Source organism: Crocodylus siamensis, chromosome 3 (assembly GCF_052110815.1).
Source record: "Crocodylus siamensis isolate JL-2025a chromosome 3, ASM5211081v1, whole genome shotgun sequence".
Lineage (NCBI taxonomy): Eukaryota > Metazoa > Chordata > Crocodylia > Crocodylidae > Crocodylus > Crocodylus siamensis.
Window position 1 is genome coordinate 87244888 of NC_143397.1, and position 21999 is coordinate 87266886.

At 40.4% G+C, this 21999-nt stretch overlaps 1 protein-coding gene across 6 annotated transcripts in view; it reads left to right on the forward strand.

Annotated features, from left to right (window-relative positions):
• Positions 1–21999, forward strand: part of CCDC171 (coiled-coil domain containing 171) — a 432482-nt gene that overhangs the window by 198923 nt on the left and 211560 nt on the right. For all 6 annotated transcript variants that reach the window (XM_090038740.1, XM_090038741.1, XM_090038744.1 and 3 more), the window contains one exon: positions 20693–20824. In XM_090038740.1, the coding sequence (XP_089894866.1) occupies positions 20693–20824 (132 nt within the window). The remainder of the gene's footprint in view (positions 1–20692; positions 20825–21999) is intronic.

The window sequence follows — 21999 nt, forward strand, 5'->3', positions numbered from 1 at the left end:
CTGACTGTCATCATCCACCTCATCCGAGATGATCTACCATCCGGCATCAGTATCCAGTATTCATTGGACAGGAAGCTTTTTAATCTTGGGTGCTTCTGAGCAAAAATGAAATTCATTACCAAGGATATCCGCTACCCTCAGTTTGCAAATGATTGCTGCATGATGGCTCACTCTGCACAGAATATGCAGTTGACCCTAGATCTCTTCAGCGCTTCATATAAGGGACTTGGCCTGTCCTTGAACATTGCCAAGATTAAGGTTCTCCTCCAACCCTCCCCAGGCCAGCTGAACATCCCTCGCACTATCTACGTAGACAGGGAGGCTCTGGAGTACATGGAGCACTTTCCATATCTCGGCAGCCACCTCTTTCAAGGGGCTACCATTGATGAAGTCCAGCACTAGGTCAACTGCACCAGTGCCACTGCCTTCAAGCTGTGACACTGTGTCTTCAAAAATAGAAACCTTTGGAAGTTGGCAAAGATCTTGGTTTATAAGGGTGTCATGCTGACCACTCTTCTCTGCTACAGTGAAACCCAAACCGTCTTCCAACGCCATATTAAGACCCTTGAGAGCTTTCACCAGCAGTGCTTGTGTCGAATCCTGGGGATCAAATGGGAGGACCACCAGAACAGCGCGAATGTTGACCATGAAGCCGCATCCACCAGCATCGAAGCCTTGCTCTTGAGAAATCAACTCTGATGGATAAGCCACTGTGCCTGGATGTCTAAGAACCACCTCCCTTGCTAGATTCTCTTCTCTTAGCGCTCCATTGGCCAATGTTCAAAGAGCGGAAATGCTATAAAGACATGCTGAAGGTCGCCCTCAAGCACGGAGGTTTCCACACCAGTGGCTGGGAGGAGCAAGCTGATGATTATTTGGTGTGGTGCCACCTGGTCCACCAAGGTGTGTGCCACTTCAAGGCCCAATGACTCAATACCGAGACAGAAGAGAAGGAGACCAACCTGGGACTGCGAATCCCACTCCCCTACGCAACAACATGCCTCTGTTGCCAAAGAACATGTGCATACAGAATTGGGCTCCTCAGTCACCTGAGGACTCATCAAACCTGATAGACATCATCCTTGACTTTGAGGGACTGCCAATGATTTTGACACCCTGCAAGTGAGTCTGAAGATATTAGTGCACAGATAAGCTTAGAGCAAAAATCCTTAGCTCACTATTCTTCATTGCAACTCACTCCTCCCTCACGTTGGGGGAAAATCAGATCATATTGAAAGAAATGGGATATTTACTAGAAGAGAAATTTCATAAAGCTTGTCCATCCATTAGAGCAATTTTCTGAGTTATTCTTTGATTTCTTTTTCCCCTCTCCAAAAAACAATGGTGTGGCCTCAAAATATTTCTATATTTCTGCCCCCGAGCCTGCCTTCACTCTGTCCCCGAGCCCGCCCCCACTCACACTCACACACACACTCACACTCACACTCTCTCCCTCTGCCCCCGAGCCTGCGCATGAACACACACACACTCTGTCATAGAATCATAGAATCAATGAGTCAGAAGGGACCTAGATCATCTAGTCCGACCCCCTGCCATGGGCAGGAAGGAGCACTGGGGGTGGCAGGGGTCATAAGACCCCAGCCAGGTGCCTATCCAGTCTCCTCTTGCAGATCTCCAGGGAAGGTGAGAGCACCACCTCTCTGGGAAGCCTATTCCAGGCTCTGGCCACCCTTACAGTGAAGTAGTTCTTCCTAATATGTAACCTAAACCTATCCTCCCTCAGCTTGTGGCCATTGTTCCTGGTGACCCCAAGAGGGGCCCTTATGAACAGACTTTCCCCGAGTCCCTGCTGGTGGCCCCTGATAAGGTTGTAGGCAGCCACAAGATCCCCCCTCAGTCTCCTTGTGCGGAGACTGTAGAGATTCAGGTCCCTCAGCCTCTCCTCATAGGGCTGGCCACGGAGGCCCTCAACCATATGAGTGGCCCTCCTCTGGACCCTCTCCATGTTCTCCACATCCTTCGTGAAGTGCAGCGCCCAGAACTGGACACAGTACTCCAGCTGTGGCCTGACCAGTGCTGCATAGAGGGGGAGCAAGACCTCTCTAGACCTGTTAGTGATGCCCCTGTTGATGCATGACAGGGTGTGGTTGGCTCTGCCTATTGCTTTGTCACGTTGGCAACTCGTATTCATCCTGAAGTCAATCCTGATTCCAAGATCCCTCTCTGCTTCTGTGCTGCCAAGAGGGTCAGCCCCTAACCTATAACCATAATGCTGGTTCCCTCTCCCCAGGTGCAGCAGCCTGCACTTGTCCTTGTTGAAGTGCATCCTGTTCAGATCCACCCACTTCTCTAACCTATCCAGGTCTGCCTGGATGCGGTCCCTGCCTGCCAGTGTCCCTGAGCCTACACATGCGCACACTCTGCCCCAAGCCTGCACACCCGCCCCTCTTCCCCCCCATACCAATGCGATCCCATGCTTCCAGGTCTGATGATGTAGCTAGGAGCCACATGGTGCTGGAGCATAGTGGGGGCAGGAAACTGGCTGGGGGTGGGCGGGGCTGAGCTGCTTAAACTTGCTTTGGGCTCCCTCTGGGTCCTACTGCCTCTGTCTCCTGTCGGCTTTGACAGGCTGCTGGGAGTGAATAAATATTAATTTAGTAAATTTTGTAGGGGTGCTGTGGGCCTCATAGAATGGCCCACCCCGGTGTAGTTGCTGTGACTTGTGAGAGTCTGAGAACACCGAATAGACATATCCCAAGTGACTGAAGAAAAAGAGCTTCTACCTTCTAGCTGCATCTTCTGTTCTTAGAGGGCTTAAGGCAGTGGTTCTCAAACTTTGTTAGACTCAGGGCACCCCTTGGAAAATGCCAGCTCTTAGATTTCACTCATTTTTTTACTCTAGTAGTGAAAAATAGTAAAGCAGTCCTGATGTTGTGAAGAACTCAGAAATACTACAACATGTTTTTTAATGTTTTTTGATGCTTTTTAAAATCTCTGGGTTTATCTTCTGAATTTCATTCTAGTGTTTCTATGTGTAACAGTGTTAATATTGAGTGGCACCATACCACTCCAAAACGTCTCATGGTTGTGACACCATAGTTAAAAATGACTGCCGTAAGGTCTTTTTGGAGATGTTCACAATAATCCTAGATATACTGGGAGTCTGGATTTTACCACATGCTTATTTGAACTCCTTCAGTATGGGAACCCCAAAAGCAGTGGTGTGCACACTGTACCATTATAGGTATGTCTCTTCAAATTTTAGTCCCAACAAGAGTGCTGTCCATTTAGCTTTGCCAGTTAATACTAGACTTGCTGTTATTCTACAGAAGAATCAAACCAGAAATCAAATCCTATAAGAAAGACCTCTTTAGAGGCTTCTGCTTGAAAATACCGAATCATTTGTTAATCCTATGGCTTATGACGTCTAAGTGCTTAGTAAGTTAAGTGACATCTATGATGATGGATTGAAAACCCATCAGTGGAAGATTGCCTGATATCTATTCCACCCTACACCACCAACGTAGGTACAGAGGACAAGGAGGACAATGTAAGTACAGAGGACAAAACCACAATCTATAGGGGGAAAAAAAGGCACTAACACTACTGAAAATGTGACTGACCCAGGCTTCCAGTTCCACTTCTAAATAATCATTCTGTAAAACCATATGTTAATAGTCAACAAACATAGCAACTATGGTTTACCTAAAAAACCCAAGCGGGCACAAAATGGGAATAATAGAAAATCACAAATTCGTCACTGTAAAAGCCATGTACAAAGGGATTCCAAACACCAATGCAAACTACCTGAGAAGGGAATGAGGGCCTCTTAAGAGACTTATATGTAAACAGATTACCCACAAAAGAGCTAATTGCAACAGTCAGTACACCAAAAAAGGATTCTGCCTATTTCTCCAATAGAGACTCCACAGTAGATGTGCTTTTATACAACTGGCCAGAAAGGCCTGTGCTGCATAGTCCTTCCAAAGGCACCTCCTCTAGAGAAGAGGATTTGGTTTATCAAAAAGCACTAGTCAGCTTCAATACCTGAGAAATTGCCAAAGCAAATTATAAAGCAATTGATTGGCAAATATCTGGAGGAATAACTATCACAAACTGCTAGTCTGGATTTAATATCAAATGATGCCAAACTAACTTGATTTCCTTATTTGACAGGATAGCTGTTTTGGTGAATGAGGAAAAACCAGTGGACTAGAGTAAGGTTTTTGATAGTCATATATAATCTCATAATTAAACTGGAAGAATGTGGACTAGGTAGCATTATCTGTAGATGGATACATAATTGGCTGAATAACTGCAAGCAAAGGTTAACTTCAAATAGATCAATATCAGAATGGCAGAAGATGGTCTCAAAGGAATCTGTTCTGGATCCAGTACTATTTTATTTATTTTATTTAAGTAATGACTGGGGTATGGGAACAGGATCTTGATCACTTAGAGACCTGGACCATAGAGAAACAAATGAAATTCAACACACTCGGGGGGAAAAAATACCCAAATGTATAAATACAGAATGGGGGATAACTGGCTTGGAAGCAGAACTGCTAAGGAGGATTGTGGAGGTTGTACTAGAACACAAATTCAACATGGATCAGTAGTGTGATTTGGCTGGGGGTGGGGAAGGAGAAAACAAACTAAACTTTGCTCTGTGTGAGTAAAGCAATGTATGTAAGACATGAGAGATGAGTACCACTTTTCTTTGGGACTGGTTAACCCTCAGTGGTAGTATTGTACTTAGTCTTAAGAACTGTATTTTAAGAAGCCTGACAAGCAGAGCTGTCCAACTCGTAAGTAGCCAGGGGCTGCACACCCCATGAGCTTCACCAGTACCTAGGCCACATGTTGCATAGATGCTTCCTTTTGTACCATGTGCCCAGCCCTTCTCTCCCCTCCCCTCCCTTCGCCAACACCATTGCAGTGATGCCACAGGCAGGTTCCCTTCCTACCATTGCTGCACAGCATGCCATGTGGCCTTAGCCTCACCCTGATCACCAGGGATCCTGGTTTTCTCTGATAAAAAGTCACAAATTCTCTGACAAAAAATCTCAAATTCTCTGATTTAACCCCCCCCAATCCATTATTAAAATGAAAAGCCCCCAGACCTTCTGATGCCCCTTACTCACCCTCAAAGCCATCCCAACCCTGCTGGTGCCCCTCATTGCCCCCACAACAGTTCCCCGCCATTCTCATGCCTCTTGCTTCCACTCACAGGCCCTGCTGGAGGGGGCCCCCAGCTGTCAGGGCTATGGGGCCAGAGACCCAAGTCTGCAACTCTGTGCCCCAACAGCAGGCAGCTGCAGTAGAAGCAGCATGGAGCCAGCTCCCCCACTGCTCTGCCTGCTTGGGTGAGGGCGGGGCTGGCTCCTGGCCTCCCACAGCCCTGCTGGGGCCCCCAGACATGCACTCACAACCCTCCAGCCCTGCCAGAGGGGCCCCCAGCCTCCTGTAAGCCCCACTTACCTCAGGCTCCAGGAGCAAAGAGTGAAGCTGAGCCAAGTGGAGCTGTGGTTTACTGAGATCCTCAGGCCCCTCCCTTTCCCCTTTGCCTCCCCCTCCAGGCAGGGCTGGGGGTTTCCTACCCTGTTCTCAAACAGCTTTTACAGGCTGGAGCTACAGAGCTGTTTGCAAAAGCAGGGAATCTGCAGATTTCTCTGCTAAAAGGAGACATCCATGTTTTCGCTGATAAAAAGGGGAAATCTGTGATTTTCTCTGTTCTTCCATGGAAAACAGAAAACCAGGATCCCTGCTGATCATGCTGTGCCATGCTGCACCAACCCCTGGGGCATGTATCTAAGTCAGATGCCAGAGGAGGGAGGTGGAATTCAGAGACTCCAGCTGTTTTGGAGCTAGAGCATTTAGGGAAGGTGTGGCAAGGTGGGAACCTGGGGACCACAAGTAAACCCCTCACAGGCCTCATGTGGCCCACTGGCCACCAGTTGGACAATGCTAATATAGATAATTTGCAGAGGAACCAAAGGTAAGCAACAAAATTGATAAAAGGGGTGGGGGTGGGTTAGAATACAAGCTGTACAAGGAAAGGTTGGAAGAACTAGGTATGCTTTGTCTGAAGGAAGGAAGATTAAGAGGGGACATGACTCTTAAGGTTGTTTCCAACTCTGGGATTTTGATTGATCATTATTTCACATTGGTCCAAAACTCTTGGGTTTTCAAACCTCCTTTCACTACCACAAATCCCTTATACTACCCCTGCATCAAACAGAACCCTCCGAGTCATGGAAATATTAATTGTTTGCAAATTGATTTATGAAACCATCATATGTAATAACAAGTTTAAAATTTTCTTGTTTTGATATGAAGAGTCCATAGAAAGCCATACATTCCAGGTATCTTAAGTTTTTCTTCAGGATGCGATGGGCATGGGCCCTGAGGCCAGAAGCATTGGCTGAGCATATTGCAGGCAATTGCACTATTCTTTATTCAGGTTTTAAATTGTGAGTAATTGACTGCCTGCAAGCCTGGTAGGTTAGTCCGTTAATATTGGAGCCACTAACAAAAGTTGCTGGAACCCACATCTAAATTCCATATAGAATGTTGTGAAAATTAATTCATAATGCTGCATTCCTTCTGAGTCCTAGTTTTTCGGTGTACACTGGGAGATTTTATTTACTAGAGAAATCTTTGTCGCACCAAAGAGGACCTATATCATTCTCCTCTAAGTCAGGGCGGTGTCTTTTCAAATGCTGTATTAGAAGAACAGGCCAAGAGACAGATTTTCGTGTGAAACCTGTTTCAGACCTGAAAGGCACCTGATGCCTGAGAGCTTGTCCAACATCTCTCCTTTACAATAGGTCCAATAAAAGATAACACAAAAAAGCCTTGCATCTCAGACATTTCATGGACTGTAACAGCTACAACAGGCTGTTCATATAGAAGACTCATTCTTTTGGCATGTTGATGTTTGCCTTGAGGTGCAGTTGTCTGTCCATTCTCCAACAGGATGGCTAATTATTTTGAGGATGGAGATATAGGTTATAGTTGAGGTAATTGTCAGTTTTATATACTGGTTTATTTGTGGATTAATGTGGGCTGGCTCTAGTTGCATCTTTGTTGGATTAGAGCCTTTTTAATTATTTAGTATGAGTACCCAGAATTTGGAGGAGATTCTTTTATGTTTCATGCATTGAAATTAATTTGACTTGTACAGGATACCAGCTGTCTTGTGGGATAGCAAAATTAGGCTTTGGTCCATAACAAGGATGATCCTATTGCCTGCAATACTAAAATAAAATAGAAGAATGAGAAAAATTGCTAAGGTACAAATGTTGCCAACTTACACATTCTTAGCTTATGTGGCTATAAAGAAAATGTTGAAAATGCTATATAAAAATACAATAAATGCACAACTCAGGAGGCAACTAAAAAAAATTTACTTTTTAAAAAAGACCTCATGCTTTTCAAGCTAATTTATGACTTCTGAGTCCAGTTTTGAATTTTTAGGATTGAGTGTACTATTTAACATTTCATAGTAATAATGAAACTTCTGATTTTAACAGTGACACCAATCAACGTGTCTCCATGAGCTGCTCAAATATGCATCTCTTCCAAGACTGACTTAATCCATTTCTCAAGGGGAAAAAGCTGTATAAAACATGGATAGAACAGTTTTTGGAGATAAATCTTAATCTGCATGTATCAGAAAAATTGTTCTAGAATGTTCCTCAGTCGTCTTATTTTTTCATAGCTGAAATTAACACCGTGGAAATCCAGAGTGCAGGAAGCAGTATCAGAATTTATTTTTCTTGTATGTTATTTTTAGCATACTCTATTTCCTATTAAAACTAGGTGACCCTTTGGCAAAAAAAAGTTTAAAAAATGTAACTATAGTGTATTTTTAATTATATTATGAAAAAAATTGAAAAATGCCCAAATACTTCCCATTCAAAATAAGGTATGAAGTAATTTTAGAATAAATCTGCACTTTATATTTGTTGACAAACCATGTAATGATTAATTGCTTCTAAATGTCATTATTTAATGGCAAGTTTATGACAAACATTAAACCTGTGCCTTTTACTAGTTAGCTTTATAAATGTTATGAGGCTTGTTAGTTACATAATAATATTACCAGTCAGAAAAATAGCTCAGTTCCATATCTGCCGAAATTCTTTTCTTTGCCTTCATATCACCTTTTGACTGTTGGAACTCCCTTCTCAACAGTCTCCATAAAAATCCCATCTCTCTAGACCTCCACATGTTCAGAATACTGCCAAGGGAGTTCATCCCAATGAATGAACCCATAGCCATAAAATGGCATGTGTTCCCCCTGTTCTCTTAAACATTCAATCCCCGGTGAACTTTGTTTGCCAGCAGTGTACTCTGTCCTACTCTTATACAAATTAATACTATCTGTTCAGGTTCTGAAACTTGCCCTCTGCCTGGGCTTGGGCTTTATTAATCATCTAATACAAGACAAACAATTGCTGCATGAGCCTAAGGGCATACTTTTTTTTGCCCAGAGAAGCTAGTTCTTATATTCAAAGTGGGTTTACAAGTGGCACCTGTGAAATGGAGATAGCAGAAATCATTTAACATCTCCCTGCAAAGTTCCAGCATCTGTGAACAGAAAAACCCAGGTGTCCTTCTTAAACTGGCATTTTAGGAATAGTGGTAGTTCAGAGATCAAAGTAGTCTTCCAATGTATAGTTTCATTCTATCTCTGACTACTTAGACCAGCAGTTTCTCTTATATCATTTCCCTCCCTTACCTACCCACTTTCTTAATTCTCTTTTTCTGCTAATTGGCAGGCCACTTCTCCCATGTGTACAACTGGCATTCAACCACAGCTCCTCCCTTAAGCCAGCCCACATAGCTGCTAACTGCATACTAATAAGCAGTTACACCTTAGAGTCCTTTTGCTGTTGTGACTTCCCATACTGTGGACTCCCAACCACCTGCTTGACTTCCTCTTTCAAAAAGTCTCTCTCAAATAGTTGTGCATTAGACTTAGTCCCCAGAGACTTACTGGGTGATGCAAACTAAAATGCAGCTCAGCAGCACTATTTGTAAGTGTGAAAAGATGCAGTATCACCGTCATCCTCGAACTGGACTGGGTCCCTACTCCTTTCAGTTTGAAACAATATGATACTCAGTTTGAAGCAATACCATTCCAGACTGCAGTTCTTAGGCTTAGAAGCCTCATCCTACTTTTGTCATGGAACTTACTTTTTTTCCATCATCTTTCTTGTGCTCATTTATTTCTCTAAGTTAGAGATGTAAGTGAACCAAAGATAAATGTAAGCTATTTCACCTGGGGAGGAATCTCCAGCACACCTATTGGTTGGGGGAAGACCTCCTCAGCAGCTGAAAGGGATCTTGGAGTCATAGTTGACTCCAAGATGAACATGAACCACCAGTGTAACGAGGCCATCAGCAAGGCCAATCACACCCTGTCATGTATTAGCAAATGTATGACCAACAGATCGAGGGAGATCCACCTCTATGCAGCATTGGTCAGGCCACAGTTGGAGCACTGTATCCAGTTTTGGGCGCCACACTTCAAGAGGGACCCAGAGAATCTGGAGAGGGTTTGGAGGAGGGCCACTCACATGATTAGTGGCCTCTGTGAAAGACCCTACGAGGGGAGGTTGAGTGATCTGGAGCTCTTCAGCCTTCACAAGGGACGGCTGAGGGACTTTGTAACTGAGGCTGAGGGGAGACTTTGTGGCTGAGGGGAGACTTTGATAAGTTTATCAAGGGGGGACAACAGGGAATTGGAGAAGTGCTATTTACCAGAGCACCCCTAAGGAGTAACTAGGAATAATGGATGCAAACTAGTAGAGAGTAGATTCAAGTTAGACGTTAGGAAGAAATTTTTTACAGTAAGGGTGGCCAGAATCTGGAATGAGCTTCCAAGAGAGGTCACCTAACTTGGAGGTCTTCAAGAGGAGCCTTGATATTCACTTGGCTGGGGTCATCTGTCCTCAGTCCTCTTTCCTGCCAGGGGCAGGGGGTCAGACATGATGATCCTTTGTGGTCCTTTCCGACTCTAGAATCTATGAATCTATGAAAGTATGCAAGATCAAACCTGGTATTTCAAACTGACCTAAAAGCACCCATCAGGCAGTAAGTAGCCATTTTCTCTCCTCCCTTAAGCCCCTTTCTTGCTCTCCTTGAAGAGCAATGACTCCCAGTCTTTACATGTGCTCCAGGGTAAAGGGGGAGAGGGGGACATTTTAATTAGAGCAGCTCTAATTACGGTGCCCACAGCATTGTACGTATTCAATGTCCCATACTTCAAAATGGTGGTGGGGCACCCCCGCTGCCATTTTGAAGTGCAGGGACACTGAATACATGTGATGTAGAGGCTTCTGGAATGTGCTAATTAGCATGCATCGGAGCAGATGTCTGGCACACGTATAGGTGCCCTAAATGTCTAAACAACAACACTTGAGTCTCAGTCCTTAAGAAGTAGAATGGGGAACCTAAAAGCAGATGGAAGTTCTGAATTGACTTTTTATCCCTCAGAACATTCATGCACTACTTGTCAATATTAAAATAATTTAGCTTTAAAGCATTTATTAAAAATTCAACCCACAACTGATGCAACGGAATAGGAGGGAGGTAAGGTGGGCCTATGGATTGCTTTAAGAATAGACAATATTAATAGGGTACCATACCATACTATACCATACCATTAGTAAGTTTACTATACCTTCTAGCCTGCAAGGAGCCTGCTTGGGGTGATTGGAGGCAGGGCACCCCATGTGAATCCCCATGCGTGCACACATGTGGCTGGCATGTGGCCAAACAGGGTGGTGGGAGCAGTCCTAGCAGCTGGATGCAGGTAAATCTGTGCAGAGTGAAGGTTGGAGGGCCAGGCCTTGGGGACTGTAAGGGGGGCTTTATGTGTTTGTGCATGTGGCAGGGGTGTATGGAGGGGGATGGATATGTGAGGGGGAGTGGGTGCCTGCCAGTGCTGGGGCTGTGGCAGAGCAGGGGGAACAAAAGGGAGATGCCTGCTTCTCCTGTGGGGAGAACAGGATGAGAGGGGCCCTTTGGGGGAAGTTGGGAGCTGTGTGGCTGGGCCGGCAGCTCTGGGGCTGGTGCCAGGGCAGCTGGGAGACACTGGCTGGGGGGGACGGGTATTGCTAGGCCACCTGGCACAGCACAGGAGCCCCAGCCCAGAGTGAGGAGTGCCACAGGCCTTCCCTATTCCTCCCATCAGCTTACACGGGGGCCAGACTTGCTCCTCAGCCACCCGCATGAGTTGGAGCCACCACAGCCACTGTGCTCTGGCATGGTTGGAACATGAGCATCTAGGAGCCCCTTCCAACAGCTAGGCAGAGCAGGGGGCTGTGCAGTGGGAGTGAGGGCAAAGGCAAGGCTGGGGGCCCTTGGGAGTGAGGGGTACTGGGGATGGTGAGGGAGCATGGATCAGGAGTACAGGGCACTAGCAGTGCCAGGGAGTTGCAAGTAGAGAGTAAGGGGTACCAGTAAGGGGGTGTGTGGATTGGGAGTGAGGGACATCAGCATAGTCGAGGGGAGTGTGGGAGTGTGGGTTGGGACTGAGGGCCAGGGGGCTGTGGCTTTATCTTTGTTTTAATTTCTGCAGCAATAACACTTGCTATTTACTATAACAGTTTGAAATGTCCCGTTTCCCCCGACCTTCCACTCCCCTCAACAGGTGTCCTCTTTTTTTTTTGGAACTGGAAACATGGTAACCCTAAATATTAGTAACAGGGATAATATTAGATTTGGTCCAAGTGACAGTATTCATTACTATATGATGATAGGTTTAGGATGTGTAGAAAATTGGTTTACAATCTAGCTGCGAGTATCCACTGGGATTGTAAATGGCATAAACTGGTAGTCTGTGGAAAGTCTAAGCATTTATATCAGCCCTGTAAACAAAGGCCAAGCTTGAATGTCTAAACTTAGATACCCTATTTGGGCTCCTAAATAAAATGGGCACTTGGCAAACCTTTTTTGTCCTGGCTTTAATGGGACCTGTGAGTGTTCAGTATTTCTGAATCAGTCATATCAGTATCAGTCATATTATTTAGTAGTAAAAATATTGACTTGAGTGCTGACTTTTAGTCATTCAGATTTGAAAATTTTGCCCTATATTTGTTTCACCCATAGGGGTAATTTTCTTCATGTAGTATTGAGACACTAATTGGCAGGCAGAGAGAGAAAGGAAGGGTGGGTGGAAGGGAATATGCTGCTATTGCATGCACAGTTCCTGTTCTTTAATCTCTAGTGACGTTAATCTGTCACATACATAAACCTAAGCAAACAAGAATGCATGTGCAAAGGAGCAAACAATTTACAAAAGCAACAGTTTAACATTTTATGATTTCAAATAGCTTCTCTAAGGTATTATAATATGTAACAAGCTAGACTGCCAGCTTGATAAAAATGTTATATATGAAACACAATTTTCTTCTCCCTCCCTTTTCCTCCCTCATTTTAATATTTTGTTAATGACTTCTAATGAATGACATTTTAGTTTTTTTCTAGTAATCTGACTTTCTTGATCCTTGTTCCTAAAGATCAGTTGTGCAGGACATACAGGTGTTAGCACAGCTGGCTTGCTGATGACAGCTCTGTCCATATAGCTGTCTAGTGTGTCATCACTCATATTGTTCAGTGTCATTCTGACCTAGCCAAGCTAAAAATGGTACTCCAGCTCAAGAGGGATTTAAAAACCTTGACAAACTAAAGATAAGACATTGCAGAATGTCATATCCATGTGCTTTACTGTTTTTAGTTTAGACTTATCTAAAAACTAATTCCAGAGCTCATCTGTCTTTATTCTTTTGGAAGTCTGAAGATTTTTGCATAGTTTGCCTTAAATAAGGAAATCTCCTTGTGTGGAGGACTGCGGAATTAGTTTATGCATTAGCCATTATTTTCTCCAGACATGGGTTCATTTCCAGCCCAAGGTCATTGAAGTCCATTCATAGGGGACATATTATAGTGCACATACTACAACTACAGCAGAGCTTTGGCACAATGGTTAGTGTTTGCTAAAGAGGCTCTGGATCAAATTAACATCTCTCCAACTGAGCGTAGATTTTTTTTTTTATGTAGTAGTATGTAGAAGCCTGGATACTACTCCTAAGCTTCAGATTGTGCTGTTCTAGTCTGACAGCTAATCCTCGAGTTTTTAACTGGCCTTTAAAAAAAATCCATCAGTTTATATGAGCCATGTCTCATCACACAACTGCTGTTTATCCAGCAATTCACGTTGCTTAAATAAAAACTTCTAAATTTTGCTTTAATGTTGTATTGTAAATAAATATGGATTTGGAAAAATAGATTGTTCATAGCAACAACATAAAAATGAGCCTTTTAATGTATATAATATACAACAGTTTTTAACAGGTTGTCAATTAAGTCAAGTGCATGTTTCAAATGTCCATTTGGAAATGGTACTATTTAAAAGATGCTAAAGAGCACTTTTTAAGATGTAAATGGCTATAATTTTCCCTTGAGCATTGTCATTGTGGCTCTGCTTCAGAATATCTACATGAATCTTCAACTAACCTTCTTCCCTGAACCTCCACCCAATAACCAGACATTGACTGTCTGGCAGCTCCTTCATTTTGTGAAGGTTTACAGGAGGATCTCGGATACTTCTGTGTTGTGTATGTGATAAATATCCATGTAACTGTGGCCGTGAGCTCAGAAACCTTTTCTTCTCTCTTCTTACATTATATCACTGTTTAGTCTAATTAAGATTTCTTGCATTTTAGTGCACTTTGTTTTTTGGTCCTTTAGGGTACATCTACACATTCATTAATGTGCTTTTGCTAAAGTGCATTAAATTTAGTACCTCGATTGTGAGGTACTAGAATAGTGGTCAGTAAATTCAATGGCCAGTCCTGACCTAGTACCCCCAGACCGCAGGCCACTGGTGTGTGGGATGGTGGGGGTGGGGGAGTGTAGGTCATGGGAGGCCCCAGGCAGCCCCTTGCAGGCTTGAACTCTGCCAGCCTGCAAAGGAAAAGCCATGGTTTCCTATGATTTTCTCCTTTAAAGGAGAATCCATTTTAAAGTTTCTTGATCCATGTTTAAAGTTTGTTTATTCACTTTTGGGTCACAACCCATGGGTTGAGAAATACTGTACTAGAAAAAGCCACGTTAGGGCAAGCACATGGGTTTTATGTGATGCTTTAATGTGCATAAAATAGGCTAATGCACAGTAAGGTGTATGTGTTGATGCTCCCTTAATTTTTTTGTGGATTATATTAGGCTCTGTGCTTTTGTACAGCTTGACTAGATTGAGTCCCAGTGTTGATCTCAGTCTGACTTTCTTCTGTCTTGAAATCCTCCATGAAGACATCTCTATAAACTCTGCAGTAGAGAACCCTCTGTCATACTGTTTATCTCCTTCACATCTGCTAGGCTGGCATTTTTGCACTTTGTGCTGTGTTTCTGATCTGAGTGATCTATGTGGGCTATGCTAATTTAGGAAAGTCTCTTGGCTCTGGGACAGAAGTTCAATAGATCAGTTTAACCGAAATCAGTTGAGTCTGATACTATATCCATCCAGGTCTATCTTTAAACCAGGTTTGGCCATTTTGAAACCAGTCTGTGTGCACTATGGTTTTAGACTGGTTTCCAATCACTTATACTGGTTTATATGCAAGTTCTGCCCCTAGTCCTGAGGAGTGACCTCCTACACTCTTCTCAGTGGCTGCTTCACTGTCCTAATATCTGTGGAATGTTCTGTGACTCCTGTGATGGTGAAGATTCAGAGGAGCAGAAAGATAGTTGAGACATGCCAGGTACTCTTTGAAAGACAGTGGAGGAGGGCCCTTTCCTGCTGAATATTTTAACTATTTTCATGACAGTCTAAGCAAAGGGCAAAGGCACAGCAATTCTTTGATTAGGAGGAACAGCATAGACTATAAATTGTGGTTGTAATAGGCCTGACATAGGATGCTGTATCTACTCAGAGTTGCTTCTCTCTTGCCAAATCACATCTTTAAACAAAATTTTTGAATATATTTGTATTCACCCTATATTAGGACCATTACTGATCTCTGTTGCCACAGAAACATTAATCTGTTGGAGGTGGATTTTAGGTGAAAGATTGACACCTTGGCCTTTGGAGCAGTTATGGTTTTCCCTATTTGAGGGTGAGGTTGGAAACCAACCAAAATCCCTGAAGCTTTTATGAAATTAAACATGAAACATATATGATGTTATTTACTTTCTAAGTATATTTATTTGCCAAATATAAAAGTGCCGATATTCCCTCCTTCCAAAATGAATAACTTGCAATTTTGTAAGTCAAATAAAACACCTGAGTATCTCACCTACTAACAAAAGATATTAGATCATTAAACACAGATGTGATTTTTTTTCCTAAATATTTGCTTCCTTGCTATCTAGCCTGTTGCACAGTCTCATCAAAACAAATTCAGAAACAGTCTGTATTTTGTATCCACTTACTTCACTTCTTTAAATTGTGTGAATTCAGATAAAATGGAAAGGACTTAAGCTGGAATTCTGCTGTGTAGCCCCATTGTAATCACTGCTTTCTAGATGTCTTCAGTTCAGTAGTAAGAGCTCGTGAATGTTCTTAGAAATGTGAATATATGCTGACAGCCTACTAGCACAACTAATGTTACCAGCAAATAACTTCATGTATATTCACTTTTGATCTTTTAGTCTGATATAAAGACTAAATAAGTATAATAAGGAAATGATACAGAACAAGCATGCAAAAGTTAAGAAACGTCAGAAATAACATTCACATAATTTTAACTGTGCCCAAGAAAATCTTTAGTGCTATGATCCTGTGTTATTTCTCAAATTGTATATATTAACTAGCACTGCACACATGCCTACAGTTTAAAATTTGTTATAAACAAAATATTTTGAATTGTAGTTGTGCGCGCCGGATTTGCTAGTGTTGTGATCTGTTTGCTAAATAAACAAGCTTTTGGTAAAAAAAGGTTTATGCATAAGATGTGCACAGAGCCCTTATATTTTTCACTGTTCAATACAGTAACCACTTTTCATGAAATCTACTTCTCCCTTGCACGTCTCTCTTCACTCTTGGAGTTATCGGCATCCCCTGTGCAGGTAGATTAACCATATGATTGTGGCTAGGGATGCAAGGTTGTTTTTGTTCTATCTGCCTTCTTTCTGTTCTTAAAAAGTTTCTAAAAATGTTGTCAGTTATTCACCATATACAGAACACACAATGATGCAATATAAAACATTTTGGGATGTCCTTCCATAATACGCACCCACTGCTTTCTGTCTGCTGAATACTATAACCATTTTGATCTTGGAGGATCATATTTTCATACTGTTCCATGCCACTGGTTTCTCTCTTGCTGTGTGTGTACCATGTGTAATATGCTGTTAAGAGCTATACAAAATAGAGAACAAGGAGATGTACAACACCGTGGTATTACATATAAACGTGATATATGAATTTAGTACTGATTTACAAAGAATGTGGTTCTGCTGATTGCATGCTTAGTAGCACTTACTAATATGAGTAGTCCCATGTCCCTGCATAAGCAAATGTGGAAGAATTAGACTGAAAATAAGAGATTAAAAACATTGGGTTTTCCAAAGATTGGGTTACTTAATGAACAGCCATTGACCAAAGCAGGCAGATAGGCAAATGTACCTTGTCTTCACTTAAAAATCCACGTATTCCAGTCCTTTGTTTCTGTTGAGAAGGTATAGCCTATTATACCAAATTATGCATTTGCGGGGGGGGGGGAGGGGAACGAGACAAGAGGATGAGCAGTAAATAGGAACTAGAAGGGTAATTAGGATACAGTGAAAATTATTCCACATGTGAGCAACACAGAATTTTAACTTCTAATTTTAGACATGAAGGTATTGAACCCTGTATCCCATTTCAGCACCAAACCAAACAATTAATTTCAATTTGTTGTCTCATTATAATTTTGATATGAATTCATTCAGACTTCCCTGATTTTTCAATTGAGTAGTTATGACATTTACTGACTTTTTCCCCTTTACTAACCCAAATCATTTAAAAGTTGATCAGACTGTCATAAATCACTGTTCAATTGTTTCAAACTGCTTTGGAGGACTCTTGTTTTCCTCAAACTGTGTGTTATATTTAAGTCAGGTTTTTTTTGCAACTGAAAGGCCCTGATCCTGCGGAACTTAACGTGTTTTTAATTTACCTGCTGTGATGATGTTATTCTTTACTTATGGCTTTATAAGCCTGCTTAACTTCAAAGATCTAGGCCAAAGACACTTGTTTGTTAGAACTAGAAACATACCCAGAATCTGAGCTACGAATGACTATAGTCATTTTTCTCTTGATGTCTCCCTTTCTCCATTCTTTTTCCCAGTGTAGTACAATAAAAGCAGCCTTATGCATTTTTAGTCTTTTTAATATACCTTTTGGGGATAGACCTTCAGGTCTCGTCCAGCACTGTGCTCTGTGCGTGTGTGTTTAAGGGGAAGAGAATTATAGTATTTGGGTCTTAGTGCTGTAGTTTTATCAGACAAAACATCTTAATGTAAGCTTTTGTATGTAGATCCTGTCTAATTGGGAAGTGGTCTGTGATATTTATACTATGCAAGACGCTATACAAAATTAAACAGTTAATTACCCTTACCTCTTTCATAATATTTCAGTAAAAAAAATCTTTGTTTTACAAATTTCTCTATCGGCCTTACAATTTTATCCCTAAGTTTATCCCTTTCTGAAATTTTGTTTCTTTTTGCAGTCTTGCTAGCAAGACAAAACAATCGTCGTCTCCATCATTTTAGCAATGGGGGTGGAACCTCCCCCAATATTCTGAATGACACAGTAAATATTTTTTACTTATGATTTAAAATGTTGAAAGAGAAGTGAGTCAGATTATATATACGCCGAATAAATATTTATTTGGACACACACACGCACACTATCATACTTTGAAATTGGTGGTTAGTTGAAAGATTGCACTAGTTTTATTGTTAAAGGTGTTTGCATAGCATCTGTCCTGTAATAAATAAAAGAGTATAGTCCTCTGCATTGCCATTTAAGCATCACAAATACAGTATAGACAGCTTTCAACTCTTTGGAAAGGAAAGCTATTAACATGTTATCTAAGCAAAACATTCTCCTTATACAAGCTGATTGAAAATGAGATATCTTTTAAAATCTATTTTTGAATGAGATATTTTGATATGTAATATTAGTATCAGAAATCATACACACTTTTTATGGCTTTAATATTAATGATTTGCATTTAATAGATTAAAAAAAATATGACTAGCTTTATTGTCCAGTGAGTGTCAGGCCCCAGTGGTAAAACATAGCCTAATATTAATAGGGTTAAAAGGACCTCCACTGTCTGTACTATATGTGCATTATACCTACATTGCTTATACATTGTTTTTTTCCCCCTAGTATTAGCAATCTGCTTTTGTACTTTGACATCAGGGATTTCCCTTGTGAATTTTGTCACAGAAAAAAGAGAATCATCAATATCGCAGTTAAACTTGACTTTCAAAGCTAATAGTATCTCATTTGGGGGCTCAAATTTAATAAATTTTCTTTGATTCTGGGTGAGTTTTTAAACATCAAACAATGAATTGGCCAGGGTGCAGTAAAATATTTAGATCTATTGACTATGGTTCAGAAGGGTAGAAGGCAAAACACTGGTGGTTTGATGTTGATAAATTCTTAGTACCTTAATCCACATTAATGTTTTCTTTTATCTGTGTGCATATTGGCAACACAAAGAGCCTGAAAACATGGCATATATACACTATAAAAATTTAAATCAAATATATTTTTAAAATAATGTGTTTGTGTTATATTAAACAAGGTTAACATCTGACCAGAATTACACATACTGACAGAAGACCCTGGAGAATATGTTTGTTCCGCAGGACTGTATATCCTGAACCTTGTACACTGTGTGTGGAAAAAAAAATGTGTGGAAGACCTACTCTGTTATAAAAATTGCATTATAGTGCATATGTTTGGCAGTCACAGGTATTGACAGGAATTCTTTAGGTCAACCCGAGAAATGTAAGGCTCCCTATTCCCAAAAACTTTGGGAACGAATTAAAAATAACACATCTCTGGTCCTCTGTACATTTACTCATGCACACTTGTTCAATCAGACTAGATTTAAAATGCTGTGATGTTGTTTGAGATACATTCACCCATGTAATCAACAGCATTAAAAAAAAAACAATTTTGCAAGTGGTTGAATAGAAGAAAAATATATTATCTAGGACTTAGAATCAGTTGGAGTGGTTTGAATTTAGGGTTGATATGATATTTTGGATAGGTTGAGCTCTGAGTAGGAGAAGCTGCCTAAATTTATTTTTGTGAGTATTGTTAGTAAATAGTATATGTGCTTCAATATTCAGTAGTTTCTGTATTCCCTTTCAAAACTATGCCTTACTATAAAAGTAAAGTTCAGTGATTCTTCTGGTGTCATACATTATTGTTTTTAACAAATATAACCTATGTCCCTAATTCTTAATATATAGGTATGTTATTATATAAAGATACTACATATACTCACTTTAACTACTAGAATTTTATTTTTTGCAAGAAGTAAATCTATTACTGCTCTAAGAAAAACATATTAATAACTGCCTTTTATATAAAACCAATGAATAAAAATATAACAGTGCATACAATATGTAACACGAATATACGGTATGTGTTTGTGTTCTAATAATAAATACACCCCACACTATGTACTTGTGTTAGCAGGAGGTAAAGCATACTTCAAATTGATAATCAAAATATTTGTCCTGATGTGAAGCAAGAATGTATTTGGAGGATTAAAGAGGAAAAATATTTCATGTGTTTATATTGCTGAAAATTTTGTGTATTTATTATCCACATAGAACATTATTTTATATAATGAATTAAGAAAACTTTCTCGCTTAACCAGTAGGTGGCAGTGTGATACCAACTGCATATGGTTTCATTTGTAGACATAAGTAAGTAGAACTTGCACATTTATAGTGTGATTTTTATTTATTTATTATTATTATTTTTATTTTTACCTTTTGGAATACTTAAAAAAATCAAATTATCTAGACTTTGTGCAAATACTACCAGTTTTCTCTCCATATCTTGTTTAGAAAGGAATGCAACAAATTTGGCCAATACTAGTATTATTCTTTTGTGAATCTGCAGTATGAAATCTAACAGGCATTGCAATTAACAGAAGGAAAAATCCTCCACAGGTAGATTTTGGTTTGATTTGGTTTGGTTTTAGGAAAGATTTTAAATTTTGTTCTAGAGTTCAATTGAATTTATAGTAGCTGAACCTGATTATGATGTAAAAATATCTCTCTGCAGCAGTCCAAATCAATTTCTTTTTTTTTTTCCCTGGGTTGCTCCACAGTACTTTGTTAACATAATGGTTCATAGTTTTGGGATAACAAACAATTATTAGATTTTCTATTCCTTTGATTAGTTTTTTTTAGAAGGGATGAATCTAAAATTTGTAGGCGAGTTGGTCTAAAGCTCATGGTGACTCTTCTTTCTTTCTCATTTCAGTCCAGAGGAGGATGCTTTTTCTTCTTAACATTCTCTCCTAGCACTCTGAATTAGAGATTTATTTGCAACGAAAAATCAATTAGTCCTAAATTTATTCATGGATTTCAGGTCCAGCGATCAATGCAAGTCCACTCAGTGGGCTCAAGGGGACCCAGTTCATCCCAGTTAATGTGTCTGAAGGGGAATTACCATTGATGCTGTTTTTTTTCCCTTTAGGTCAGAGATCAGATCTCGCTGTCACGGACTGCGGCAACCAGGAATGACTTCACCCTGCAGCTACCCAAACTGCACCTGGAGACCTTTGCAATGGAAGGGCTGAAGGGCGGGCCAGAGGTTGTAGCATTTCAGGTTAGACTCTAAATAACCTTCTTCTGCAGCTGAGATAGTATAGAAAAACAAAATAGCTCTACCTATGAGAAACAAAAGCTTCAAAACTGCTCCAGTCAGAGACTGGAAAGAGATGCAAACCAATTGTTTTACATATCCTTGAATGAATACAATTCAGGGATAATCAGGAGCTTTTAATACTGCAGATGAAATATTAGATAATTGGGTGAACATTTCCCCCAAAATGCAAAATAGGTTATATTAAAAAAGTAGTGTTGACAGAAACCACCTTTCTTACAGAATGTAATCTAAACTTAACAGAATAATATAGAAAAACAGTATTCCTCTGTTTCTTATAAGCTGTTTAAGAATGTTTTACTCTAACATTTAAGAAAGATTGAGACATTTAAACTATCAAGGAATCATTTTTTTTAAAGCACTACTAATTTAAAGGGAATTATTAATTTGGAATAATCAAGCAGAAGAAATATTTTGTCCATATTATCCCATATAATCATGTTTCAGATCTATAAAGTATTACTTTTTAGGAGGGGGAAACAAAGGAAAAATATTATTATGTACTAAGAAATGACCCCATTTTAACTCTCTAGAAGTTGGTTGTTTACTTTTCTTTTATCTTGTTGAGTTTATTTATGTATACAGTATCCCTTAGTCTTTTTATAGTCATTCAAAATGACTTCATTCTTGTTCCACATAATTGCTAAAGGCAGAAGAATTCTGTTTTTTGAATGAGAGAATGGAGAAGATATTGAATAAATCTTTCTGTCAGTGTGCTCCTATATATGGGGAAAATATCAGTCTTGTGTAAATTGTAGGGGAGTTCACTGCAGACATTGCATAGTGTGTGTACACTACAATTTAATGCAGTATAAACTGTATATTCTGTATAAAGTATGTCACTGCTGTCTAAGGGTCACAGAATTAATCACAAACATTAAGGAAATAGTGTTCAATCTGAAAATTGTATCCTGCCTTTGTACAAATGCATTATGGTCAGTTTTGTTAATTAAATGATTGTATAACATTTTCTTGAATAGTATCATGTGGTATAATGCACACAGATTTTTTTTTTTTGTAAAGTTAATTTCAGATAGCTTGTATTTGCAAGGAAAGAAGGAAAGGCTACAACTGTAGAGTAGCCACTCCTCAAAGTAGTGATGGTCACTCATTCACTT